We start from the raw sequence: 25,283 nt of genomic DNA on the forward strand, positions 1-25,283 counted from the left end.
CCAGAGCAGAGGACGAGCCTCCCGGCCCACACGAGGACTCAACTCCGGGGGAAGAGGGGTCACAGCAGACCCAAGCAGACAATCGGCAGGCCCGTCTTTGCCCCCAAAGCATGAAAGACAAGTCAGCTGCAGTAGAACACAGGTCCTCACAGAGGCCTTCCCAGGTATGGCCCAGCAACTCCGCCGACCACCAGTCGCAGCCTATTTTCACCTTCCTGACGCGGCTCGCAGGGCTGACCCGCCGCAGGTGGGGAGCGAGTGATGCGGGGGGCTCTGCCACCGCCACAAAGGCACTGCAGGCCCTAACGCAAAGCCCCTCACCGGCACCGCCACAAAGGCACTGCAGGCCCTAACGCAAAGCCCCTCACCGGGCCCAGCAAGGGGCAGGGATCTGGCCTCCGCACCCAAAGCCCGGTCAGATCCAAAGCATGGCCTTCCCGGCAGCAGTGTCGCCGCCCTACACCGCTCCCCACCACCTCGCGGCCTCACCAGCCCGCTTACCTGGGGGAGAGAGTCCTGCTGTCCACTGGCGGCGTCCAGCAACTTCCTCACTCACACCGGCTGGTACGCAGGCCCCGCTCTGCTCTCGCAGCCGCAATTACCGGCCCTCCTTTGTCTTGTCCGTGCAGGGACTCTGGAGCCCGACAGCTCCCTCTGTGTGGGCAAGGCCCGATAGGCTCAAAATTCAGCTCCGGCAGGCCGGACCCTCTACTGCGTTGTGGGAAGGGTCTCCAGCCGCCTCAGGCCGCAGCGCCGCACGCTCCCTGGGCCCAGAGGTTGATTATTGTACGGGGATGTCCCGGAGCGCAACAGCCCTTTCAGGGTGCGCGAGGTCCGCCAGGCCGCAGTTCCACCCTGCAAGCCGCCCGCCCCGGGGATGAAGCCGCCGCCGCTGCTGCTCCTCCAGAAGTAATCCCGCAGCTCCGGGGAACAGATCCAGTCGATCTTTCTACTCTAGAAGCAATGCTGGGTGGGGGCCCTGCCCTAGGAGGTTGTCATGCCTGCCCCAAGGAGTGGATCAATTGATCTTGCTGCTCCGGGAGACCTGCTTCCTGGGGGGTGACACTTCTGCGCCCCCGACGAGTCCACCCATCTACCCCACGAGAGGGGACGTCCCGGTTGTTCCTGGGAGGAACAACAGGAAGGTCTGGCTCCAGTAGCACCAAAGCGAGCTCCGGCAGGAAAGCGGACTACACCATGCACACCACGTTTCTCCGAGGTGAAGCAGAAATGCCTCGGAGAAACACAGCATCATTTTCGGACTGGGGTGGGGGGCGTGTTTTTCTTTCTCTCCTCTACCCATTGGCTGGAATGTAAAATTTCAGCCAATGGGAAGAGGAGAGAAAGAAACTAAAAAACACACCCCTCAATCCGAAAAAGACAGGGCTTAAACGGAAAGACGTCCGTTTTGTCCAATGGCTGGCCTCCGTTTAGGAAGCCAGCCAATGGAGAAGAGGGGCGGGTTTACGCCCCCATTCTCTAAAACATAAAATCTCGGCAGCGAGACTGCCTACGCAGGCCGAGACCTAAAAATGCAGGTATCCAACCTTAGTTAAGAGAGGGCTTCATGTGGGCAATCAAGATCATGACGGGTATGGCTCCAAGTTCCACCTAAACCGAAGAAGGCTCGGACAATAATCCTGCGAGACTCTGGCTTTACTAACTGGTACCTGGGCTATGTTTGTTCTCGAACATACACAATGGTCTAGCCCTTGTACACGGAAAAGCAAGCATGCCGTTCCAGACAACAGTTTTTCTTGTGCCAAACCAGGTATGCACACCACCTCTGAAACTCGAAGAATAGGGTAATTATTTTCTGATTATGCTAGAACTAGCATAGTGCCTAGAGATAGCAAAGTGAGGGTGTTAGGGAGAGAAAATTCAATGACAATTTTCACTGTTCATGAACTACCTTGCTGCTTTAATTTTCTTCCTCACATTTTTTAAAATTAAAATATCATAAAGCATAACAATTGGAAACAAGTCCAGTAATCAAAACAGGGACTACAAACTTGAGCTGTGATTGGATTAAACATGCAAAATCAGACATTGCATTTTCCAATTTTAAAGTAGACTCCCCCCACATCCCACCTACCCCATAACCCCCTCTTAGTAACATTTAGTCTATTCATTCCCCGCTTATTGTTCACTAGTCACGAGGTGTAGTTCCACGAGCCTACGCTTCTCCGGTAAGTCAAAGTCATGCTGTCACTCTGCAGTTGCGATATTGAAATTGTATAGCCAAAGTGAGCACAATGATCAGGGGCAACCCAGACCTGGGCTGGAATCTACTAAATATTCAACCAGAATCTGCCAGTGAGTATTGAATGAGCGGACTATTTTGTGGAGTCTCCCCAAGTACGTTTTTCCATGGCTAGCAAGGCCCACAACTTGCTCGCCCATTTATGTATTGTGGGTACCTGGGTGCTTTCCATGTCAGTGCTAGTAACTGTTGCGCTGCTAGCAGCATAATGAAGATTAATCACCAGTCCACTTTCTTAATGAGTTCATTGCCACAAGTTAAAGTCCTAGTAATATAGTTGCTGGGTCAGGTCTTATGTGATAGCCCATCATTCCTGTAATGTGGCATAAGGCTTCTTTCCAAAACAAAGCTAACCTGGGGAAGCCCACCACGCATGAATCAAATCCCCCTCGTGACCACACTTTCTTTGCACTGACTGTCAGACTAACCATGCATGTGCTTCAATGTCCTTGGTGCAATGTGCCACTGCATCATTATTTCACATTGGGATTCCCTTTTTAGCACACTTCCACATAGGGACGGTCTGCCCTCAATAGTTTTTGCCAGTGTTTCTGTTTCAGTTGGATTGGGCAGGCCACATGGACCATCGCCTCATATATGATTATTCTGGATCTGCAGTTACGTCCATGAGGTGGACATAAATATTGGAAATGACATCCTTCGGAACAGTGAATGTGGTAACAATTTTTCCCAGTTCGACAGCGGGCAATTAGCTGCCAGCTTATTAGTAGGGGAGAATGCCCAGTGATGCAGCTGGAGATATCGCAGTTGCTCAGCCTCCCGTACTCCAAAGTCTATGTCCACTCCTTGATCGAACCCCCTCGGAATAAGTCTAGTGAAATCCTACAACCCCGCCCCCTACCCACCCGTAGACCTCCTCAAGAAGTCCTCCCTCTTCATCCCCGGGGTAAAATCTATGTTGCCTTGAAGGGGTGTAAAGGGGGATGGAAATGTGGTCAATTTAGAAGTCTTGGTAAGGGAATCCCAAATGAGGTTTTAAGTTTTCATACACATAGGAAACTGCAAGCCATGCCTGTTTTGGGAGCCATGGAACCGTCCAGTGTGCCCTTCCCCTAATAGTTGCATCCAAGTGTACCCAATGGTGTTCTGTTTTGTAAAGGGACCATCCACAGAATATTCGGAGCTGGATGGCTTGATAATATTTTCAGGTATCTTGAAGTGCCAATCCCTCCCTCACTTCAGGCAGCTTGGACTACCGTCCCCGATACTCATGCTCACTTTCCCCAGAAATAAAGTGGTCAATGGATTTCTGAAGGAGTTTTAATTCCCACTCTGGTATTTCTACTGGTAGGGGCTGAAAAATGGTTGAGCGGGCAGAGTACGATGTTCTGCTTAATTGCTGCCAACCTCCCTAGTCAGAAGATATATAAAGACTTCCATTGAGATATTGACTCGCGATGTTAGGGCGACGTTTTGCACTGTTTGTGTACCATGTTGCAATGTACCCAATAAAATATGGTTTTTTTTAAAAAAAGACTTCCATTGAGCCAGGTCAGCTTTAACAGCATGGAGGATACAGGGGTAGTTTGCTGCATATAGTTGATGATGCGTGGTAATGAACACCCCCAAATAAATGAACTTCGTGGCCGCAGCCCAGTGGCTTGGGAGTGTTGCTGCCAACTCCATTCACGTCTCTGCGGACAAGCCTACGCTTAGCATTTCAGATTCCTCTACGTTCACTTTGAACCCAGAAATTTTTGCATGTATGTCCAATTTCCTCCGCAGTCTGTAGGATCGATTGGGTAGGATTTGTCAGGGTTAGATGTATGTCACCTGCAAAGAGGTGTAAGATATGTCTCTCCTTTCAATGGTCATCACTTCTATTTTTGCTTGCCTCCGTATGGTTGCAGCGAACGATTTGATCGCAAGTATAGATAACAACGGAGATAACAGGCATTCCTGTTGTGTTCCTCTATATAAAGGGGTCCCTCTTGATCTCTCCCGACTGACCAGTCTCCAGACACTAGGAAACCTATAATTGGCCACTATCTATGTTATGTGAGGTCCCAGTCCAATGACTTCCAAGGCCTTGAAAACTTAGTTCCAGTTCACTATGTCAAATGCCTTCTTTACATCGAGAGCCAGTATCACCATGAAAATAGATTTGTAGTGGGCTTTTTTACTAGATGTAGCACTCTCCTAATGTTGTCCACTACCTGTTGTGATGGGACAAAGCCTGGTTGGTCTGGGTATATCAGGTAAGAGTTTATTCGCCAGAATCTTTGCAAATATCTTTGCTTCTGAGTTTAACAATCGGATGGGCCGATATGAGCCAAATTCAGTAGTTGGTTTACCCGGTTTTGGCACTTGGGTTATGCGAGCCTCGGCCAGGGACGATGTTGCTGATTGAGATGAAAGAGAAGAGTTAAATAGCTCTGTTAAGTGTAGGACCAGGGTGCCCTTAAAATGTTTATAAAACAAGTTTGGGAGGCTATTTGGCCAGGATGAAGAGCAAGGATTGCAACAGAGACCTCCTAATCAGTAATTAACTCCGCTAGCTTATCACAGTTACTTTTATTAAGACATGGAAGGTGTGCCTCTTCGATGAAGGTCTGTGCTGGAATCTATTGGTTCTCTCAGTATAACTCAGCATAAAATTCCTCAACGGCCTTGAGTGTATCCTAAATGGTATCTAGTGTAGTGTTCCAAGTTCCCTAAAGGGCAGGGATTTACGTGGAGAGAGTTTGGCCTCTGCGCTAATAATGTGCCCTTCTTATTAGCTTCATTTTAACATTTTTGTTTGAGGGATAGCAGTGCCGTCTCTGATTTTTCAGTTGTGAGTAGGTCTATCTTCCCCTTAATAGCGATGGTCTCCTGCAGATTCTTTAAAGAGCCCGTTTCCCTGTGGCATTCTGATGCGGCTTTGTAAATCCGCCTCCAATGTAGTTTTGTGGTCCCGATAGATTTTACGCTGTCGGGTTCTCTCTGCTAAGCACTGACCTCAGAGAACTGCTTTGAAAGCATTCCATATTGTGTTAGGCTGTACCTCCCCAATGGTATTCTCATCAAAGTAATGTGTCATTGTGTCTCTCAGGGTTTGGCCGGTTAGCCTATCTATATTTAGTGATCTATTGAATTTTCAGTTTGGATTTTTCCAAATCGGTGCTACTCCCCTACCTCCCACAGTACCATTGCGTAGTCCGATACTTCTATCCCACTGTGTGTTGCAGTCTTTGTATTTCCACGAGATCTGGGGGTCCCCATCTAAGATCAATACAGCAGTATGGCCTATGCAAGTGGGAAAAGAATGCATATTCCCATATGTCTGGGTGCATATGTCTCCAGAAGTCAACCACGTCCAATCTTTTAGTCTTTGCAGGACTGCTGGTGACAAAATACTGTGAATATCAATCAGGCAGGTGTCTGTCTAGTAGGGCATCAAGGACCGTATTAAATTCCCCAACCGACGGTAAAGAGGGGGAGTGCCCATTCTCCCCGTAATTTGATGATCTGGATCAGGTAAGTATCCTACCCCTGACTGAGGACATAGACATTGAGTATACTCCATTGTGCCCCTGGTGGAATCCCTTAAGATAAATATAGCGGCCCTCAGTGTTATCTTTGGTAATGTGTGTTACTTCAAATGGAAAATCTTTGTGTATAGCAATCAAGACCCTGCTCTTTTTCATGTTACCAGAGGCAAACATTTGTATCTCATTATGGCGTATCAGGAGTCCTAAGATGCATTTTTCTTTACACTCTAAGGCTCTTGATGGGACGTTCAGCCCATTAACATTCCATGTTACAACTCTGACCATCTGTTGGAGCTAATGGGGCTTGGTGTTGTAGCATGAGCCCACAACTACACCTCAGTGCAAGGTTGCTAGTTAAAACTGGAAATCCTTGGCTATGGGAACTACAGCCTTGTGTAGGTCCAAGCAGGCCTACCCATTTATAGGAAAGAGTGACTACTGTGCTCCCTATCCCCATTCCTCCCCCAATGTTTCCCCCGTTGATTTTCAAGGTGTGACTAGGAAGGGAGTCCAATTGTTCCCAACGTTCTCATTGGCGCACTGTGGCCACCGCTCATCCTCCCAAGTCCCCCCGACCCTTCCAGACCCCCGTATATCTAACTTTAATCGCAATGATGGTAGTCTATTAACTGTTGTTAAGTGTTTATCACCTCTGAGTGTTGATAATTTTGGCTGGGGCGTCTGACTCCGGAGCGTGGAGCTCACGGTTCGATTACTAGCACTGGAGGCATATGAGCTCAGCATCATGTGACTCTGGGCAATAGCTCACTTAATCTCCACAACGGCCCCAGCACCTTGATACCCTTATGGGTCCGTTCAATCGGGACCGCAAAGCTATGACCCATACATCACTTCTCTCTTAAGCATTAAGTCCGTTTCTGCTCCTGATCCCCAAGAGCACCGACAATTAGTCTTTATTCCAAAGTATCCGTGGTCGCAGGTAGAAGTGCACTTAGGTGTTTGGTATGGGAAGCTGTTCCCCTCGTTTGGCTGTCAGGCCCATCGGCGGTTCATGGCACCTGACTGTAGCCTCGCTCTGGCGCCCGCGATGTTTAAGCAGGTCCAAGATGGCTGATGTCACTCGCTGTTAACTCTTGGTCTCGCCACCATAGGATTCTGGCTCTATGCAACGCCATCCAACAAGAATTGCTTGTCGAACAGTGCCAGCAGGGTTGGATTGGTAAAGCGGGCGGGGCACCTTGGGCAATGGCTGAGGGGCCAGTATCAGAGTTCCAGCTGTGGGCTGCTTTTTTGGGCAGCCTGGGGGCCGATTTGGGCGGTATCTGTGCTTTTCAGATGCCAGCAGCAGCCCCGTGGGTGCCTGAATGGCCTTTCTGGAGGCAGATGGGCCTCTATTTCCTCCCTTTTACCAATGGAGCGGAGTAGTCACTCCCTCTCTCTCGCTCAGCCGGCCCATTAATTTATGCAGATTGAGCGGGGTCAGGGGGCCTGAGCAGACGTGGTTTCACTTGCATTCGTGTGTGGTTCACCAGTGTGAACTAATCCTTGTGTTTTTTTTTTTATCTAAGTGAATTTAAGAAAACATTCCTCTGTCAGAGATCCCCCTCCTTCTTTTCATAAAGCTTTGCCAAAGTAGTGTTTTGCGGAAAGGCAATCTGCAAATGTGGGCCACTTTTTTTAGCAAGCCCAGGACTATTTTTGATCCCATTCCAACCCTGGGTGCCGGTGCCGTTCACAACATCTCTGCTGCTAGCACAGACTACCTCTGTGTTGTCTAGATGCAGCAGGAGCCTCAACAAAGGTTCCAATGACATAGCTCATCTGGGAGGCGACATATCCCCCTGCATTCATTTTATCTTCTGTGGCATTATCATCCATATCGTATGCACTAGACTAGCAAATTTAAAAAAAATATTTTAAAATGCATATTCTGTTTCTAGTGATCCTGGAGTTTGTGATTTATAAACTAAAGAGAGTTTAGAGTTCCAATGTGTCCCTGTGCTCATCGTGTGGAACTGGTCATAACCAGGAAACACATCCTACACAATATTTCTCAATGGGTTATGTCTCGGGTGCAAGCCAACTGGATTTCTAATTCGTATTGGTGCACTGAACTATGTCCTTGCACCAAGGGGTTAGAAATCTGACCCCTGTGACTATAGCCCCCCTGTAACCCAAAAATGCAATACCTGTGGCACCTGTGCAGCTTTAGTTGAGGAACTGGTTAATGTTCCTGAGGAGGCAATTTATAAACCTCATCAGCAGTGCTCCGATAATGTGGAGATTCCCGTTTCTTCTCTCCGAGGACTCTATGATCATTATTTGGATGTAAATGATGCATGGCCTTCAATGCTGTGAAAGTCCCGGATCACAAATAGTGCCTCTTCGACCAACAAGTCATTGGTGATACTGCTGAAATTGAATGGGTAGAGGTTAAGTTCTTTGATGGCGTAGGTCTCTAAGATGCCCTGGAGTAGGAATGATAGCAAAACTGTTGTTTTTCATAGGAACTCCTTGGGGCATCAGAATGGTTACTTTCAACTCCGAAGGTCGAGGCATCATCTGTTCTAGTTCTTTTGCTGGTGTGACATGTCATGCCATCAGCCACACCCCAGTCAGGTGTGGGAATACAGAAGGCCTGCTACACAAACAGTGTGCTTATCCTTCTAAGTGTTGTTTCTACCGTCAGAGGCATTTGTGAAAAAGAGAAGGCATAGATTTATAAGTAACAAATTGAATAGATGGCTGAGAATATGTTGTCCTTGGTTAATAAGAAAGAAGCAAAGAACTCTAGCTGAAGAGAATATAGAATGTAATGACTGACACCCTATGATATAGAGTGCACCAAACATAATCCAAGGGCAATGGGGATTCGTGTAGAAAATAGACAGATTGAGTTTAGGGATCCTAGCTCACAGAATGGAAAATGAACGACCTAATTAACCTCCCTATGAAATGTGAAAAGTGCAGCTTTCTGAAATCCTTAAAAAAGCAATGTATCAGGGATCACATATGAACACAGTACACCATGGAGCACCATTACCTGCTTTGTATTTATTTTGTAAAGGTTTTAGGGTACTGTTTTCAGTCAGTGTAGTTTACAATGCTTTAAGTTCATTCTAATAGGCTTTATTTAGGAATACTGGAAATGCTGTTACTGATAGCCATGTTTTTGTAAGAATTTATTTTCAAAGATGGCAATTGTAACTATTCCCTTTATCTTGTACACCTGAGATACAGTTTATGGCTGTCAAAGAATATTCTGCGATACAGAAGTTTGCTCGGCTGCTGCTCACTTGCGCCACTTCTATTTGTGGGGATATTTCCACTGCTGATCTCTGAACTGTACCTGTTCTTTGAGTTATAGAAGCTTGCACTAGTGCTGCTCCAACTATACATGCTCTTTTTGTTGGTAGATGTTACACTGAAGATGTCCATGAAGCATACTTCTAGCTGCTTGTATGTGTCTCTATAGATATATTGGCCAAAACACAGTGTGACCACAGTCTCCCAATCAACTGCTCCCACTTTCACTAGGATAGAATGGCTGCTAAAGGTCAGAATAGTAAAAGGCAGGAAACAACTAGAAAGGGCTCAGCAACTTCTGCCAATTTTAAGTAAATGCCAACTACTCTCTGCTAAGGTAGAAGCAGGTGATTTGTTTTACCATGGCAGAACAGGACATACCTAATTTCAGCTCATAGCTTAGCTACTGCTCCTCAACTCATGCAGTACTGCTTTATGGCTTCAGAGGAGCATGCACCACATCAGGCTGTGCAGCATGTACTAGCATTCATTCCGCTCAGTCTTCTGAGTGAGCCTCTGACTTGCTGCCATGCTCCAGGCCATTCACTGGTTGAGTGTACCAGAGCAAGGCTGATTTCAAGATTTCAATTCAGTGCACCTCAGGCCAGCCTGAATTAACATAGGCAGCCAGTATCAGCTGCACGTCAATGACCAGACCTCCATGTCGTAGTCTTTTTAGGTGCCACCTACAGCAGCTGAAGCTGTGCCATGTAGAGCAAGAGCTTCAGTCTCAGCCTGAAGGTCATGGGAGTGTGGCATGACGCAGGCAGAAGATGGATGAGGCAGGTTGACAATAAAAACAAAAGGAGGCCCTTAGGAACAGCACAAAGGATAGTACAGGTGGCAAAATGTCACAGGCAAAAATAAATTTACTAGGGCTACACAGAATGGCAGAAAGGATAATCCGAAAACACTGTAGGGGGGGAAAGAGAATTAGTGAAGCACTCGGAGAAATAAGACAGAAGGAAATACTAAAGGGGAATTATATTGCAAGTTACATGGAGAGAAAAGAGAGATGTATGAATGAGACAGCTTCGGTAAAGTGAGTGAAAGAGAAACCATGTGTTCCTGCGAAAAGGCAGACCAACTGAAGTGAAAGAGAGTGCAGTAACTGTTGGAGAGGAAATGAGATAAGTCTGAGAGAATAACAGTAAGACATTTGAAAGAGAAAAGGTAAGCAAGACAACTATGAGAGACAATGAGAAAACGGCAAGCAGCAAATAAAAAAAGGAGAGAGAACTCTAAACATAACGATCATAGTAGAAATACAAGTGCAAGAAAATATCTCCCGCTGACGGTGGGTCAGAAAGGGTTCCCACTTCTTCTCAATGGCGAACAAACTGTTCTCATGTCACAAACCCCAAATTGTCTGCGATTCCCTGGCAAGGAATTTAGCCTAACAAAGGTTATGGCAGTCGGTTACATCACACTTAAATTGAAATCCGTTTATGCTAAGGATTACCAACTCGGGAGAGTCAACTCTTTCGCATATTAAACACTAATTTTCTATATGAAATTGAGCTGGTTTCCGTTTCTAATAGGGATGCCTCGCAAAATTAGTAGAGTAAATCAGGGGATCCACTGATCCACTTCTAATGTGCACATTCCATCAATAATGAAGGTTTAAATCATTTCTAAAGCAACCTATGGAGCTAGTAGTTGACAATATATACCTGCAGCAACTCCAAAATGGCCATGTTACAAAGATGTTTGTGATTCCTGGCCAGCACCCCAACATTTGCATGCTACATAGGAGACTAGATTGCATTATACTGTAGATGTTAATAAGTGCCCACCCGTCTTGCTCAGGCGGTCTTCCTGGCCAAATCTACACACATCAGTTACACAGTTGATAGTAGAAGAGGTATTTAGGCATCCTATCCATTACAACCTGGATAAGAAACACTAGGTTTTCTAAACATTAGATTATTAGAGAGAGGAAGCTCAGAGAGATTATCTGGATGTATCCAAGCCAACAGCCAGAGCATTCCCCGGTATCGAGCCATATCTGGATTGGGTAAGAGCAGGCATGATTTATTGCTATTAATCTACTTGAAGATATGGCTGGTAGCAGGAAGACTTAGCGCCCCTTAAAACTAGAGATTCTGTCAATTTTCCACTATGTGCACCTGCAACTCTTGCAATCAATCAAGTATGCACTTACTGAGTTTTTTTGTGGCTGCAATGCAATTGTGAAATTCCTTAACTATTGTTGAAGAACAGAAACATTGGATTTTTAGGCGTGCTGTAATTTTCTACTTGAATTCAGGGAATTGTTTATGATATAGATGTTTCATTTTATTTCTCAGTGGGCAGATTTTTCTTCACTTTATGAACTTTCTGTTTGGCTTTCACTCTATTTTTATGTTTGACTATACCGTTTTTTTGGCTTTGTGCTTCACTCCCTGACCATTAATAACACTGTGTGGTCTTAAATCATTTTAACTCAGATCGTGTTTTGAATACGTACTTTTCTTGACATCATACGGATATCTTTGGCACACATTGTATTTTTAAATCTTTTATATTTAATGAATTAAAGATTGTTTTGTAAGATGTATATTATTTTAAACTTTCATCGAAATAAGCCTGAATTGAATTGACTAAGAAATACCAGTGGAAATGACTTAAAATAACAAATGTATTAACCAATCAAAAAGAGAAAGAGAGAGAGAAGCACAGAGTTAAAGAGAGAAAAAGTAAAAGTGAGCGGAAGAAAGAGAGCTGAGCAAGTTAAAGGCAGAGCAGTTAAAGTCATGTAGCCTGGAGTGGAAGATAAAATAGAAGCCAAATGAAGAGAAAACACCAGTAGAGGAGAAAGGAAAAGGGAGACCCTGAGACGTGAGAAATATATTCACAATAGGCCCCGTTTACTGGTTCAGCCGTAATCCTAATTTGGACTGAAACAGCAATTTCTAATTGATATTATGTAGGACTTGTGTAATAACCTGAAGGAGTAAAATAGTTACAGGTATCACCCTGCCACTGGTGTTGGTTGCATAGACTTATGAACGTCAGTCTTTGTAAGCAGCCCAGTGGGTTCTCACAATTCACGTTTAAGGCATTTTACCTTTGTTAAGTTGATTTCCTTTACAACACATTGGCTGCCATCTGCTTTTCCTCTCGCTAAAAATGCTTTTCCAAATGCTCCCTCGCCAATCATTTTGATTATTTCATATTTATCCATTGCTTCTGCGTTGTTCAGCAGGTTCTATACCAAACAAAACAGAGGAGGGTGTCATACAAATAGAAGTTTTGCAAAACGGTTTATCACATTTCTGCAAACATCATTTAACAAAATCACAACCCACCCAGCACGTGAATCCCAAAAGCACACAGAAGATTTCACGGCAGTGGTCCTTGCACGAGGAGATATTTGTTTTAGAAACCTGTATAGGTCTTGTGTGTTTTGCTGTTCACCCTATGTGGAAAGGGTATGCCCAGACGTGGGTCCCGTGCTCACTACGCCACTGGACTCAAGCTATCCTATCTGAAGACGGCGGATAGCCAGAAACCGGTCCTAGGATGCTTGATTCCGGTCCAGGGAATACATGGCTTGGCAGTTCGGGCTGGACTGTTCCCATGAGGCACAGGGTCAAGACTGATTTAAATATGGCAATGTCTGAACTGGGGCGGCATGGTGACCAAACAAACGATGGATTAAACCCAAATTTGTGACTGGGGGTGAATGTTTTGCCATTGTGCAACATTCCATCCATCATCTTGTGTGTTTTGCTGTTCACCCTATGTGGGAAGGGTATGCCCAGATGTGGGTCCCGTGCTCACTATGCCACGGGAGTCAAGCTATCCTGGCTGAAGGTGGCTGATAGCCAGAAACCGGTCCTAGGATGCTTGAATCGGGTCCAGGGAATACATGGCTTGGCAGTTCGGGCTGGACTGTTCCCATGAGGCACACGGTCAAGACTGATTTGCATATGGCCATGTCTGAACTGGGGTGGCTTGGTGAGCAAAATAACGATGGATTAAACCCAGATCTGTGACTGGGGGTGAATGTATCTCAATATCTGCGTTATTAATCGCAGATGATACCATCCTGCTATCTCAGACTCCATAGGGACTGCAAAGGCTCCTAGATTGCTTTAACCACTACTGCACTATAAAGGACCTTGAAATCAACTCTAGTAAATCAAAGAACATGGCCATAGGATCGCACAAGTCCTTCAGGAAAAACATTACTGTCCACAAGCAAAACCTGGAATGTGTGCCAAATTGTAACAATCTTGGTACCACAATAGACGCAAAACTGTCTTGGAAACCTCAAAAACAGAAATCCAAAGTTCTTTTGATGCAGAACTCAATGGCCTTTGTAAAAAATAACATCAAGCCCCTAAATCCATGGCAGTAACACCAGCCCTGGCGGTTTCAAAATATAATGCCCAAACAGCTGCCCTTTACGGGGCGGAACCTTGGGGGAGGGGGGTGTACTTACTATAGATGAAAACAAATGTATAAGAATGCTGCACCGTCTCCCCATTAGTACACCATTGATACCAGTGTACTATGACGTTCAAATCAAAAGGATATAACACCTAGTTGTATTGAGAGCCTTATTACTTTGTGTTTGTTTAGGGTCACTCAGGAACTTATTCGTTATAAAGAATGATTAAAATACATTTGGGGTCTTGATAGACATGCCATCTTTCCTTGGTTCCATCACATTAAAACCGGATTTGATAAACTAGGGTTAAGATGGTTCTGGGACGCTCCCAACCTATTAACACCCAACTAGATGAGGGTCTTGAATCAAACTTACTGGAAATGTGTACTAAATAGGGTTCCTTTTAAACCCAGTTAGGGTAGGCTCACTGTTGAGTGTAAAACCATTTCCTTGTTTTGAACAGTATTTGGATATTGTCCAACCCCAGTCTGAAAAGTCACTATATATCAAGTTCTGTTTGGGTATCCTTCAGATTAAAATGAACACGACTAGATGGTCATCTGGTTCCATTGTTGAGGGGGAGATTTATTGCACACTATGCACTTTAAATACTGATGAAAACCTTGCACATGTGCTATTTTTTTGCCCAGCCTATGCCTCTCCGAGAAGGAAGTGGATTAAACCAATATGCTGCAACATGGGGACTAGGAAATGTGTAGAAGCATTAAGAATTGTAAAAATAGACATGCCAGAGCTTATAGTTTTTCGTCTTAGTAGGTATTGCTTTGCCGTAAATTTGGTATGTAGGACAAAGGCCTGAAATTTTAGATTACATGTGGCTTATTATACCAGATATGTTTTATCTTTTTATTTGTTTTATATATTCCTGTTTTATTGAGTATATGACAAGCTGCAAATGTGCTGGATCAACACTGGAAATTGTATTGTATTGTATTCTATGTAATTTTGTATATATGCTTTTTATGATTTGCAGCCGCCGAAATAAAAGCAAATTGACTTGATAAACATTTTGTGTGCCGTTTGCGGACATGGTGCAAAGCAATTGAGTCGCCAGATCAGCACATGCTCACAAGGGGACGCCATGGTCCTGCCTCACTTTTCCAGTTTTGTCAGCACTACCTTACCTAACCCAGCAGATCGTATTTTACCCTATATTGCAGCGTACAATGCGTATTTAGATTAACAACGGGGTTGTGTCTTGGTGAAGGTTGTGTGTCGGCAAACACTTGTCTTGGGCACCTTTGGTTGCACCAGAAGATGCTTTTGGTGTTCCAGGCTTTCTAACACAAGAATCCAAAGCTGACTTTGTGCAGCTCGCACAGCAGTGAAGGCAGTAGTGTAGACAATTTACTTCCTCAGATTTCCATTTGACTCGTACGTTTATTTACCTATTTTGGCACCGCAGATGAATGATCCACCTTGGGGGTTGCCCGACTCAGCTCGTCGTAATCAGACCAGGACTTACCTGGAAACTATTGTTGCCATGAGGGTAATCAGTTCTTTTAGAATTTTTGCTTCACGCCAAGCTCTTAAGTGTACATTCTAGTGCCTGGAATGTGGCAGCAGCCAACTAAGTCGCCACTGATTTTACGAGGACTCCCATTGGGTTGGGGATAACACAGCTTAGGTAGGTTACTTGGATTACAAGGCTGCACAGGCTTCCAGCTCTTACACCAATTACACCAGTTTCTGCCCCTCCTCCAACATGAAATCCCATGCAAATCCCAAGAGACCACATGCCAATCACCTACGCCAACACAACCACGGGGAACAGTAACAGAGCTGTCCGTCAAGCATACTGGTACTAGTCATGGTGTCAAAATTCAAACCTGAGGGATATTGCGAACGTTTACTAAAGAATAACTCGGAATGTCCAATTGCATCAGTTGATTTTGTAACTGTCCCTCTTTATTGAGCAGTGCTAGTTACACATGAGCATGATAAAGTGCTAACTTTCTCCCGTTGGCTACGAGAGTAATGTTGGAAAGCATGGCTTTACACTTATCGCTGGGTTTTGAGGCTTTGCAGGCAGGGCATTAAGGGTATTGCCTTTAGCCCCTCTGATCCCTATAGAATGCTTTGACTCTGTAGATGTGATGGCCGCCTCTGCGTTCCAGTGCAGCAAAGAGGGGTTCATGTGTTATCTCACCAGAGCATAACATGTAGAGAGCAACTCACTGCTGTTAATGAGTAAAAAAAGACTCCCCTGCTAAAGCATCTTCAGAATGTTAAAGGTTCAAGGGAAACACCTTAATTGTCCCATTCTACACTATACAAAAGCACCTCCTCTTTTGACAATTTGTGGTCATGCAAAGCGACATGGGGACTGACAACTCTGATTACTGAAACTAGAAATGTGTTTAATAGGAATAAAAATGGCCACTTACTCTGCCAAGACAGTCACAAACTTCACCGGTCCTCCAATTTATACAAAGAGGACCCACAATAAGGTGGGCTGCGTGAGAATATGAAACTATGACTATTAGATTTCAATCATTGATGTCCTTAATCCGCTCACAATGTTAGCAATTAAGCAGCCTGGTAAGATTGTAGGAAGAACTCTGCAGTAGCAACCTGCACTCGAGACATTCCTTTAAGAAAGGTTGGGCATATTGCAATTACATAGGCATCCATTCCTTAAGGGCATCCCATCAGAAGTTGTGACGCCAAGCGTAATAGTGGGGACAGGCACCAACCTATAACAGTCTGTCTCGTGGCGCTATTTTAGCAGGACACGTACACACACTTCATACTAACGGAAGCCTCGATATGGTATAGAAATGTTTCTTGTACCCTTAGCAGCACGGCGCGGACAGCAGGACGCTTAGGCACTAGGGCAGTGATACTCAAAGTATGGTGCAGGGTCCGCACGACTGCACTGGGCTGCCAAGAGAAATAACATTCATAACAATGCTAATTAATTGGACAAGTGTTATTTACACTAACTGAAATAAAAGAAGCAAATAAGGTGCCCCACACCATATAACGGTAGGAACACATTCATTTTAAGACAGCTTTCAACAAGCATGCAAATATATAGTCTCTTCAAAACTAAAAAGTGTATTTTATTAACATGCATTTCTCCCTGGTGAGTCAGTTAACACAGGGAACCTTCTGGGTCCTCTGGATTGTTGATTGTTATTATAGATGGCCAACATTATAGTTTAATAAATCAAACACAAGAAAAAGTTTTATACAGTGAATATTTTGACCCTTATTGTCGAAATGAAGGAATAAGTGAAATTAAACAATTACCTAGGATCACACTATTTGGGCAAGAAGGGAAGCCGTGATTAATGGTATGTATCAAAAAGGAGAGTGAGGAACTAAGGTAGCTAGTTCACTTCCCCATGGAATGTAAGTAATAATCAATAGGAGCTAGCTATATTGGTAAGCTTTGGCCGCCATAAGTGTGGCAGGGTATGCTCAGACGTGAGTCCCTTGCTCACTTTGCCACTGGATTCAAGCAAGCTGGGCTGAAGAAGGTTGAAATGCCAGAAACCGGCCCTCGGAAGCTTGTTTCCGAACCAGGGAAGGCATGGCTTGGCAGTTCGGGCTGGACTGTTCCCATGAGGCACAGGGTCAGACTGATTTGCATATAGCCATGTCTGAACTGGGGTGGCAGAGTGGGCTAAAGAACGGTGATGGATTAAACCCAGATCTTTTGACAGAGTGTGAGTGTTTGATTGGTTGAGATGCTCCGACCATCACCACCCCCTTTTGTACCGCTTTGGCCGCCATAAGTGTTGCAGGGTATGCTCAGACGTGAGTCCCTTGCTCACTTTGCCACTGGATTCAAGCAAGCCGGGCTGAAGAAGGTTGAAATGCCAGAAACCGGTCCTCAGAAGCTTGTTTCCGGTCCAGGGAAGGCATGGCTTGGCAGTTCAGGCTGGACTGTTCCCATGAGGCACAGGGTCAGACTGATTTGCATATAGCCATGTCTGAACTGGGGTGGCAGAGTGGGCTAAAGAACGGTGATGGATTATACCCAGATCTTTTGACTGGGTGTGAGTGTTTGATTGGTTCAGATGCTCCGACCATCACCACCCCCTTTTGTACAGCTATATTGGTAACGCTCATGTTGTGTGTGTCTCAGAGAAAACGTATTCGTTTTTTATGAAGGCCCTCACCCACCAACCAGGACACAAACAATGCCTTGATACTGCGCCAATTGGGCAGTCTACCACTACCTGTCTCTATCCCTAGCCCAGTAGTACACCATTCACCGAACCCTGTGGCTCACTGGCAATTTAGGGCCCGCATCTCAGACTGGGTACTATGCCGAGCTGAGGTACACATTGCGAGCCCTCTTCTGTTTCTACCATAGGCACGTTGATGCGACATGATTGAATCCCTCTCATGCCTTATGGTGTCCACAATATGTTTAAACAATCCTGTGGCTCACTGGCAATTTAGGGCCCGCATCTCAGACTGGGTACTATGCCGAGCTGAGGTACACATTGCGAGACCCTCCTCAGTTTTCTACCATAGGCACGTCGATGCGACATGATTGAATCCCTCTCATGCCTTATGGTGTCAGCAATATGTTTAAACACTCATCCCCCCGTCTTTTTAGCACAATACGCTAAATAATGCTTTTATTGACACCTTAACTTTAATTTCAAATTTGTTTTGGAAACAAGCATCTATCCATACATGATGCACCACAGAGTAGCAGTCTGTTTTCTGTTTTTGTCTGTCTACTTTCCCACCGATGCTACTCACACAGCGAAGTCACGTTCCTCAGCAACAAGCTACAGCTGCGGTCCGGACCGGCTACTTAAACCCACTCGAGAACCCCGCACTTCAACCGCGGAGTTCCTGGCAGGCAACAGAAGGTGTAACTACGGGTCCGGACTTAATGCCAAGTAAGTGGGAGACTGGGGGTTACTGTGGCCCTGTCATCAGGCACATCCCTGCACTAACCGGAATGGGCTGTTTTACCGCAATCCCGCCTGAATCTTAACCCCTCTACTTGAAACCCCTTATCTACCATCAGAGTGCAAACCTTTCCCGATCCCCACCAGTGAGCTTTTGGATCTTGTTTTCCGGATTTTGGAAATAAGCCATCTCCCCTTCGTTACCGCAGACATTTCCTTGGTCACCTTAAATTTGTTTTTATTCCGCATTTAGCATTAGCACAATTACCGAATAGTAGCGCGATCGGCCAGCAGCTACACTTGCCGACACAAACCGCATAAACACTGCCGTTTTTTTCTCGCTCATATTTTTGGCACCATACATCGAAATCACTGAATTAGTACCAGAGATGTTTTCTGCCTCACATGTGTTTGTCTCCATGTTTGTTTTGTCCCTTACTCCTTACAGGTACAAACCTAGACGAAAACATCCTCTTACAGTTAAAGCACCTTAGCGAGTGCTTCACATAGGAACATATACACCGCATATAGTGTTCCTTTTTCACGTTTACACATAGGTCCTGAAGAAAGACAGTTTTTAATACGAGGTCTGGCTGAAACTAGTTGACCACACTGGACGTGGGAGATCATAAGTCTCTCCCATCACACCCATAAGCCTTGTTTTAATACTGCTAAGGGCCCACTAATACATTATCCCTGGGACCCTTAGGACAGTTTTTAAACCCCCTCTCATAACACAATCACTGCACACTTACTTAACACTCTTCGCTCGGCTGTAAACAGATGTCGCAGCATACCTGAGACACACTTGGTGCCTCGGGTGGGGCCTGATGATGAAGCATGCCACCAACCAGGTTGGTGTGTGAGGGCCTTCATAAAAAACAAATACGTTTTCTCTGAGACACACACATGAGCGTTACTAATATAGCTAGGTCCTATTGATTATTACACTAATTAAGTTACTTCCATTTTACAATTTTACAGCCTGCCTTTGAGGCATTTAGCTCCTTTCTGTAATGGGCAATCTAGCCTGCACACAGTTAGAGCAGGGTTGCACAATACCTAGACTTCCTGTTCATAGGGGAGGTGGGGGGACAGGACTGTGCAGCTGCACTATAAGATTTCCAGGCCCTGACTGCCTGTTGGGTGTCCCTTTAGCTCCAGGTAGGAATGAGGGACCAGCGCAGGTCTTGACATGTTTGGGCATTGAACTGAACACCTTGCAGCGGTATCCAGACTCCCTTTAAAAATGTTTAAGGCCTTGCTCCAGGACATCCAGGCAGCGCTGGCCAAAGACAAGGCAAGCCTGGGCTCTATTAGAGTCTATCAGGAAAAGTAACTTTTGCTGAAAGGGTCATCCCAGCGGGCAGGGTGTTTTCCAAAAGATTGGCCAGGGTGACAGCCGGGAAAACACGCATACACCACCTAGTCAGATTTAACTGTGCCTTTTCACTGCCGCTTCAGGCAGGGGAGGTTTTGGCGCTATAATACAGCCGGGAAAACACGCATACACCACCTAGTCAGATTTAACTGTGCCTTTTCACTGCCGCTTCAGGCAGGGGAGGTTTTGGCGCTATAATGGGGAGTGAGTGGTGCACACAGAACAGGCCCAATGCTTGACGCAAGAGGACGATAACTGCGAACATAGCTGTCCTGTAACTGTTTCCAATAGTTGGGGAGAGGAGTTGGCCTAACAGCTAGGGTGGTCGACCTCGAATCTGGGGAACTGGGTTCGAGTCTCGGCAATGACGCTGAACATCCTGTGATTCTGGGCAAATCACTTAATCTCCCCATGCCGAACAAAAATGAATGTGTCCTCATGTAATGCAACTGGTGCTATGTGAAGCACTCTGATACCCGATTCGGGTCAAGTTCACACTATATAAAACTCTGTAAAAAAAAAAAAGTTGATTCACTTCATTTATGGCCAGAGACATTGTCGCAAAAAGGGTTCTATTCTGGTTGGACAACATGACAGTGGTGCAGGCCATGAACTTGAAACCTGCCTACTGCTCATTGGTATTGTGCTTACTGAGGGGCTGGTAAGGGCGTACCTGCGCAACAATGTTAAATTCCGGAAGCGTCACATTGAGGGAGTTAAGAACAGGGCAGCTGACGCTCTCTCTCTTTTTCAGTGGCTCTGTTTCCGTGAGGCTTGGTGACAAGCGAGGGCGAAGACAACATATTTCCCTCCACAACTTTGGCAACTATTATAGTGGAACAAGGTCTAATGAAACTGGATGAGCCAGGCCACCCAATGAGTTCTACATTTTACAAGGGTTGATAGATTGTGTTGACAGAGCCACACATTCCGATCACCAGGCTACCTCAACCTCAGCAGCATTCAGTTTGGCAATTTTGGAGCCTTCCAAGCAGGAGAGTTGGTAGCCAACTCAAGGGACGATGAAACGAACAACACATTAAGCGTGCAAGACCTAAGTATGCAAGAGGGCAACTTAAAAACTATGTAGTGAAGGTCCAAAACCGATTAGAAGGGCCTTGGGAAATCCTTAGTACTGCACCCCCTGGGCAGCCAAACCTACTGCCCTGTTGAACTGGTCACAGCTTACCTCAAGATACGCCCCATGGTTGGGGGATACCTGGTAGTGCACGCGGACCAGACACCCTTCACCAGATACTAGTTTGGGAAGGTGATGAAGTCATGTCTGGAACTGTCAGGCAACACAGGGAAGTGTTACTCTTTACATTCCTTCTGGATAGGGGCAGCCACCACAGCCTACAAGGAGGGTAACCCCCCCCCCCCGCCCGATGGCATCGCGAAGCTGGGCAGGTGGGACTCAGACTGTTACAGGCACTATATTTGACGGTGATGGGCAAGTTGACACAAAAGGTAGGGCAGGGAAACTAAACAGCAGTGATGTAAATATTGAACAAATGTGTGTAAAATGTATGTTTTGGTTCTTTGCTTCATGTGCGTTCATTCAGCATTAAGGTTTGGTGATAATTGCAACTGGCAAGGTGCAATTTCCTACTGTTGTTGTTTTCGGTGTGGTGCACATTTCTTTAGTTCACTAGGGTTCAAGTGTGGGTCATGGGCCACTCATTCACCAATCGAGTGGCGAGATGGGAAGAGAGCAGGACCTGGACGCACAGTTTCACCAGCAGCGGTCAGCATGGTTGGGTTTCCCTGGCATGCATTGGCACAGTTTGATCACATAGCTGCAGCAGAGATTGGCGAGTCCCCAACTAACATTTACATAATTCACCTTGGGGGCAAACCCTTACCCCCCTGGGGTGCTACGAGCTAACGTAGGCAGTCCATAATGGGTGAGATCAGCAAACCCATGGGGCTCTGGGAGTTATGGTGGTTAGAAATAGTTCCATGCGGGGTATAGCATGGAACCAGGCCTGGGAAGGCCATTGAATGTTCCTGCAGAAAGATAAATAACGCCATGCGCAAAATAACCAAGTAAAGAGGGTTTTTGCTTCTTAAGGCATAACCCAATCAATGTAAAGCACCATGGAGTACTTTGAAAAGGATGGGGCACACCTCTAAGAGGTCAGTGTGGACTTGTTTCTCCTGGTCCTGCAAGAGGTACTGGCAACTGTGGGTTGCAAGTATGGAGGAGCCGGCCTTGGTGGTGAGCCCTGGATGTGATGGTGGCCACATCCAGGGCTTTGGCAAAGTTACAGGGTGATTCTGAGGCTGATAGGTACTTCGGGGTACCATCTCAATGAGCACAGCAGGGGTGCTGTATGCTAAACCCCAGGAGTCTTTACGCAAGGACCCTGGATGTAAACGTCAGCGCCCTGCTAGTCCTTCGGGTGGTTGTATGCCTGAGCAACCAGGGGCTAAAAAAGCCTAAAAAAGGTGTGAGAAAAATTCTTGGATGGTGGGATGATGGTATTTAAGAGAGAGAAACTCCTATATAAAATGGTAGCACTGAATGGGTTGGCCACGGTGCCGTTTGGCTCAACAGCCGGATTGGCAGCTTAGGTTACTTTTCGATGTCTACCCTTGGATTGTCCATAAGCTAACCCACCATGTTGGCATATTTTACTAAATAAACCTGCAGCAAACTGTTTTTCTACCAAACTGAGTGTGGCGTGATTCTTGTAATGCACTGTGTACTAACTGCTACTTACTATTGTTGTTGGAGAGGGTTGCAGATATCGGCACTATATTGCTTGCTCCCACAGTACTATTTCGGGTGTGGCTCAACATAGGGATATTTTATTTATCTCGTTCTATATTGTTCGATTTCTCCCCTTTCGCTTCCTCTCGTCTCTATTCCACATTATTGTATTATATTGTATATGCATTTATCGCTCGCTTGTTGACGCATGCTATTCAGGGAGCCTATAAAGGATTAGTGGTGAATTAATATGGTGAAATATGAGGTAATTTCAGTGGTGGATTTTAGTCTGTTACTTGGAGTGAGAAGGATAGCGGATGGATAAAAGGGGAAGAAAGATTTGCATTCATATAGCACTTGTTACCCCGGATGGGTGTTGAAGCGCTTTTTTGTTGAGTAGCACGCCACTCCGGAACCCATAAAGGATTAGTGTTGAAAATTAGTATAGTATAAATATGAAGTAATTTGAGTAGTAGATATGTTATTCAGTTATTTGGACAGTATATTAGTATAGTTGAATATGAAATATGGAATTTGAGAAGTGAACATGTTAGTCTGTTAATTTTGATAGAAGGAGGATAGTGGAGGGATAAAAGAGTGAAGGATTTTTTTTTTTAAGTCAGATCATTATATATATATATTTGTTCGTGATAAAAGGTGGACTGTTAGGTGTAATTTGCCTACAACTTCTCCCATACTATTAGTTTTGGCTTAGCCTTCTATCTGGTCAAATTGTGCCCAAACTGCACTTCTGCGCCAAAGATGCCGAGTCTGCGGAAGCAAAGTTGCTTTGTATGCGCCCCGTGTCTGCTAGGACGGTAGACGCTTCATTCCAATTAACTACCCTCCGACACAAAAGAGAGATTTGCTAGGCGCAGACTATAGACCGACATATATTCGGCGGCCACCTCATAACGTTTTGACTCACTCCTATTGATCAAAAAACTGCCGTACGCACATTTTCTGTTGCATGTAGTACAACGTTATACTAATCCGTGACTTAACAGCTATGAAACTATGTTTCCGGAAATATAAACACATTTTATTAATTTCAGTTTAGTAGAATTTTAATGCGATGCATGTCCGTATTAAATACGTCAACATCTCTTGGTACCCGAAAACGTTCTTTAATAACCCTGGGTAATCGTCACTTCGTCTTTGAGTATATTTCTTAATTGAGTGTTTCTTCCTAAGCATGGCTTGCCCGCTTCCTTCAACAACAAGTAGCAATGAGCACTGACTCTATAGTCCTTCTTCACTTTTATCCAGGGTTTGCTGTTTCCGTTGCCATGGATACCAGACGCTGCCTTACAGCCCCTCTCCCTCTCTTTTCTGTTCGACCCCCAGTACCTGGAATCAAAGTACGGCCTCTGCCGTTCCGGGGACGGATCGCTGTGCGACTCACAGGTCACTGCTTTCAGTCATCGGTAACAGTCGTGCAGGGCAGTCTCCCGGTCGGCGTCCATCAATTCTCACTGCTGATTCCTTTGCCCTGCAGTGACGCGAGCGCACAGCAAAAATTACCCAGCTGCACGTGCGCTTAGACGCTTCATGGGATTTGTAGTCGAACATCTGTTGTCACGGTACCAGATTTATTTCACGTCACGTGCCATTAAAGGACAAAACTGATTTTAGTGCAGATTTGCTTTTTGGAAATGTATACGTTTATGAAAGAATAGTAACAATTTCTTTACACTGAGGGAAAGATTTTTCTTATTGCCTGTGTTACATGTTCTACAGCGCTCTGATACCTACGGGTCCTGCCAGCACTATATGAACTCTCTAAATAAATAAAAATAAATAAATACATACATATTTTATTTTTTAATCAGACGTTGCTGCAGTGAATGGCCGGCGGGGACATAGGCGCTGAAAGGCCGACTTTAGCTTAAGTGTATTTCACTGGGTAGATAGTTAAGAAGAGACGCTTTTAATATAACCGGAAAAGAGAGAGTTCATAAAGGGTCGGACCTTAACGGGATATTCAAATGAACCTGCCGAATAAGGACTGCGCACCTGGTACAGAGCTGGCTGTTAATGTACTACGAGAATTTACTGTTTAACAACAATACGAGTATTTGGCGTTACAGTATTTATTTCATACACTGACAGTATAAAGAAGGTGTTGCGTTTTAAGCCAGCAGTATGTATATCAACAATAACTAAAACTACTTATGCCAGAAAGGGCAGTTCTCGTCAGATGTGCTCTAGAAAAATACATGCATGGGAAGTGCGAAAGAGGTTGTGCATGCTGCATCATCGCGTGCCCTTTTTTTAAAAAAAATTCGAGGTGCAGCACGCAGCTCGGTTGGTTTATTGTCAGATCTTGACTGGCATCAACAAAATGATTACGGCTGTCATTGTGGAACACAAAACCTTAACTATGAATCAAGATTACAAGTGCACTAACTTCCATTCAAGTGATGCAGTCTTCTCGATGCACCTAAATGGGGCTATTTCTTTTTGCTTCTAATATTCCATTCACACATTTCGCATTCCTGTTTGCCTTTATCGGTTTCCGGTAATCGCTCCAGACGGTCAACTCCTGATTAGTGTTAGGAAGGAGTTGCTCTGGGCTGTCCCAACAACCCTTTGGACTGGAGCACCACAAACAAGGCCAGCTGTGATGTGTACTCACATTACAGAGATGTCAACCCTTCCTTAGCATCATACCTCTCACTCTTTAAAAAAACAATAGGTCTTCAGTTCTGCGACTTTCTCAGTGGATTTGTTTTATTAAAATGACATCCAACTGCTTCAACATGTAAAATGGGCCCCCAGGGGGACGTGGCAAAGCAATGTCCCCCTGGGGTATTTCGCGCGAGGGACGACCTCACGCGTCCTGATTGGGTGGCGGGAGGG

General features: G+C 45.3%; 1 protein-coding gene across 1 annotated transcript in view; it reads right to left on the minus strand.

Annotated features, from left to right (window-relative positions):
• Positions 1–23,929, minus strand: part of NEK5 (NIMA related kinase 5) — a 372,187-nt gene extending 348,258 nt beyond the window's left edge. Inside the window, exons 1-2 of the mRNA XM_078657268.1 lie at positions 23,772–23,929; positions 12,095–12,235 (exon numbers count right to left, since the gene is read on the minus strand). Coding sequence (XP_078513394.1) covers positions 12,095–12,211 — 117 coding nt within the window. The 5' untranslated portion in view covers positions 12,212–12,235; positions 23,772–23,929. The remainder of the gene's footprint in view (positions 1–12,094; positions 12,236–23,771) is intronic.
• Between the last annotated feature and the right edge of the window lie 1,354 nt (positions 23,930–25,283).

This window comes from Lissotriton helveticus, chromosome 8 (assembly GCF_964261635.1).
Source record: "Lissotriton helveticus chromosome 8, aLisHel1.1, whole genome shotgun sequence".
Taxonomy (NCBI): domain Eukaryota; kingdom Metazoa; phylum Chordata; class Amphibia; order Caudata; family Salamandridae; genus Lissotriton; species Lissotriton helveticus.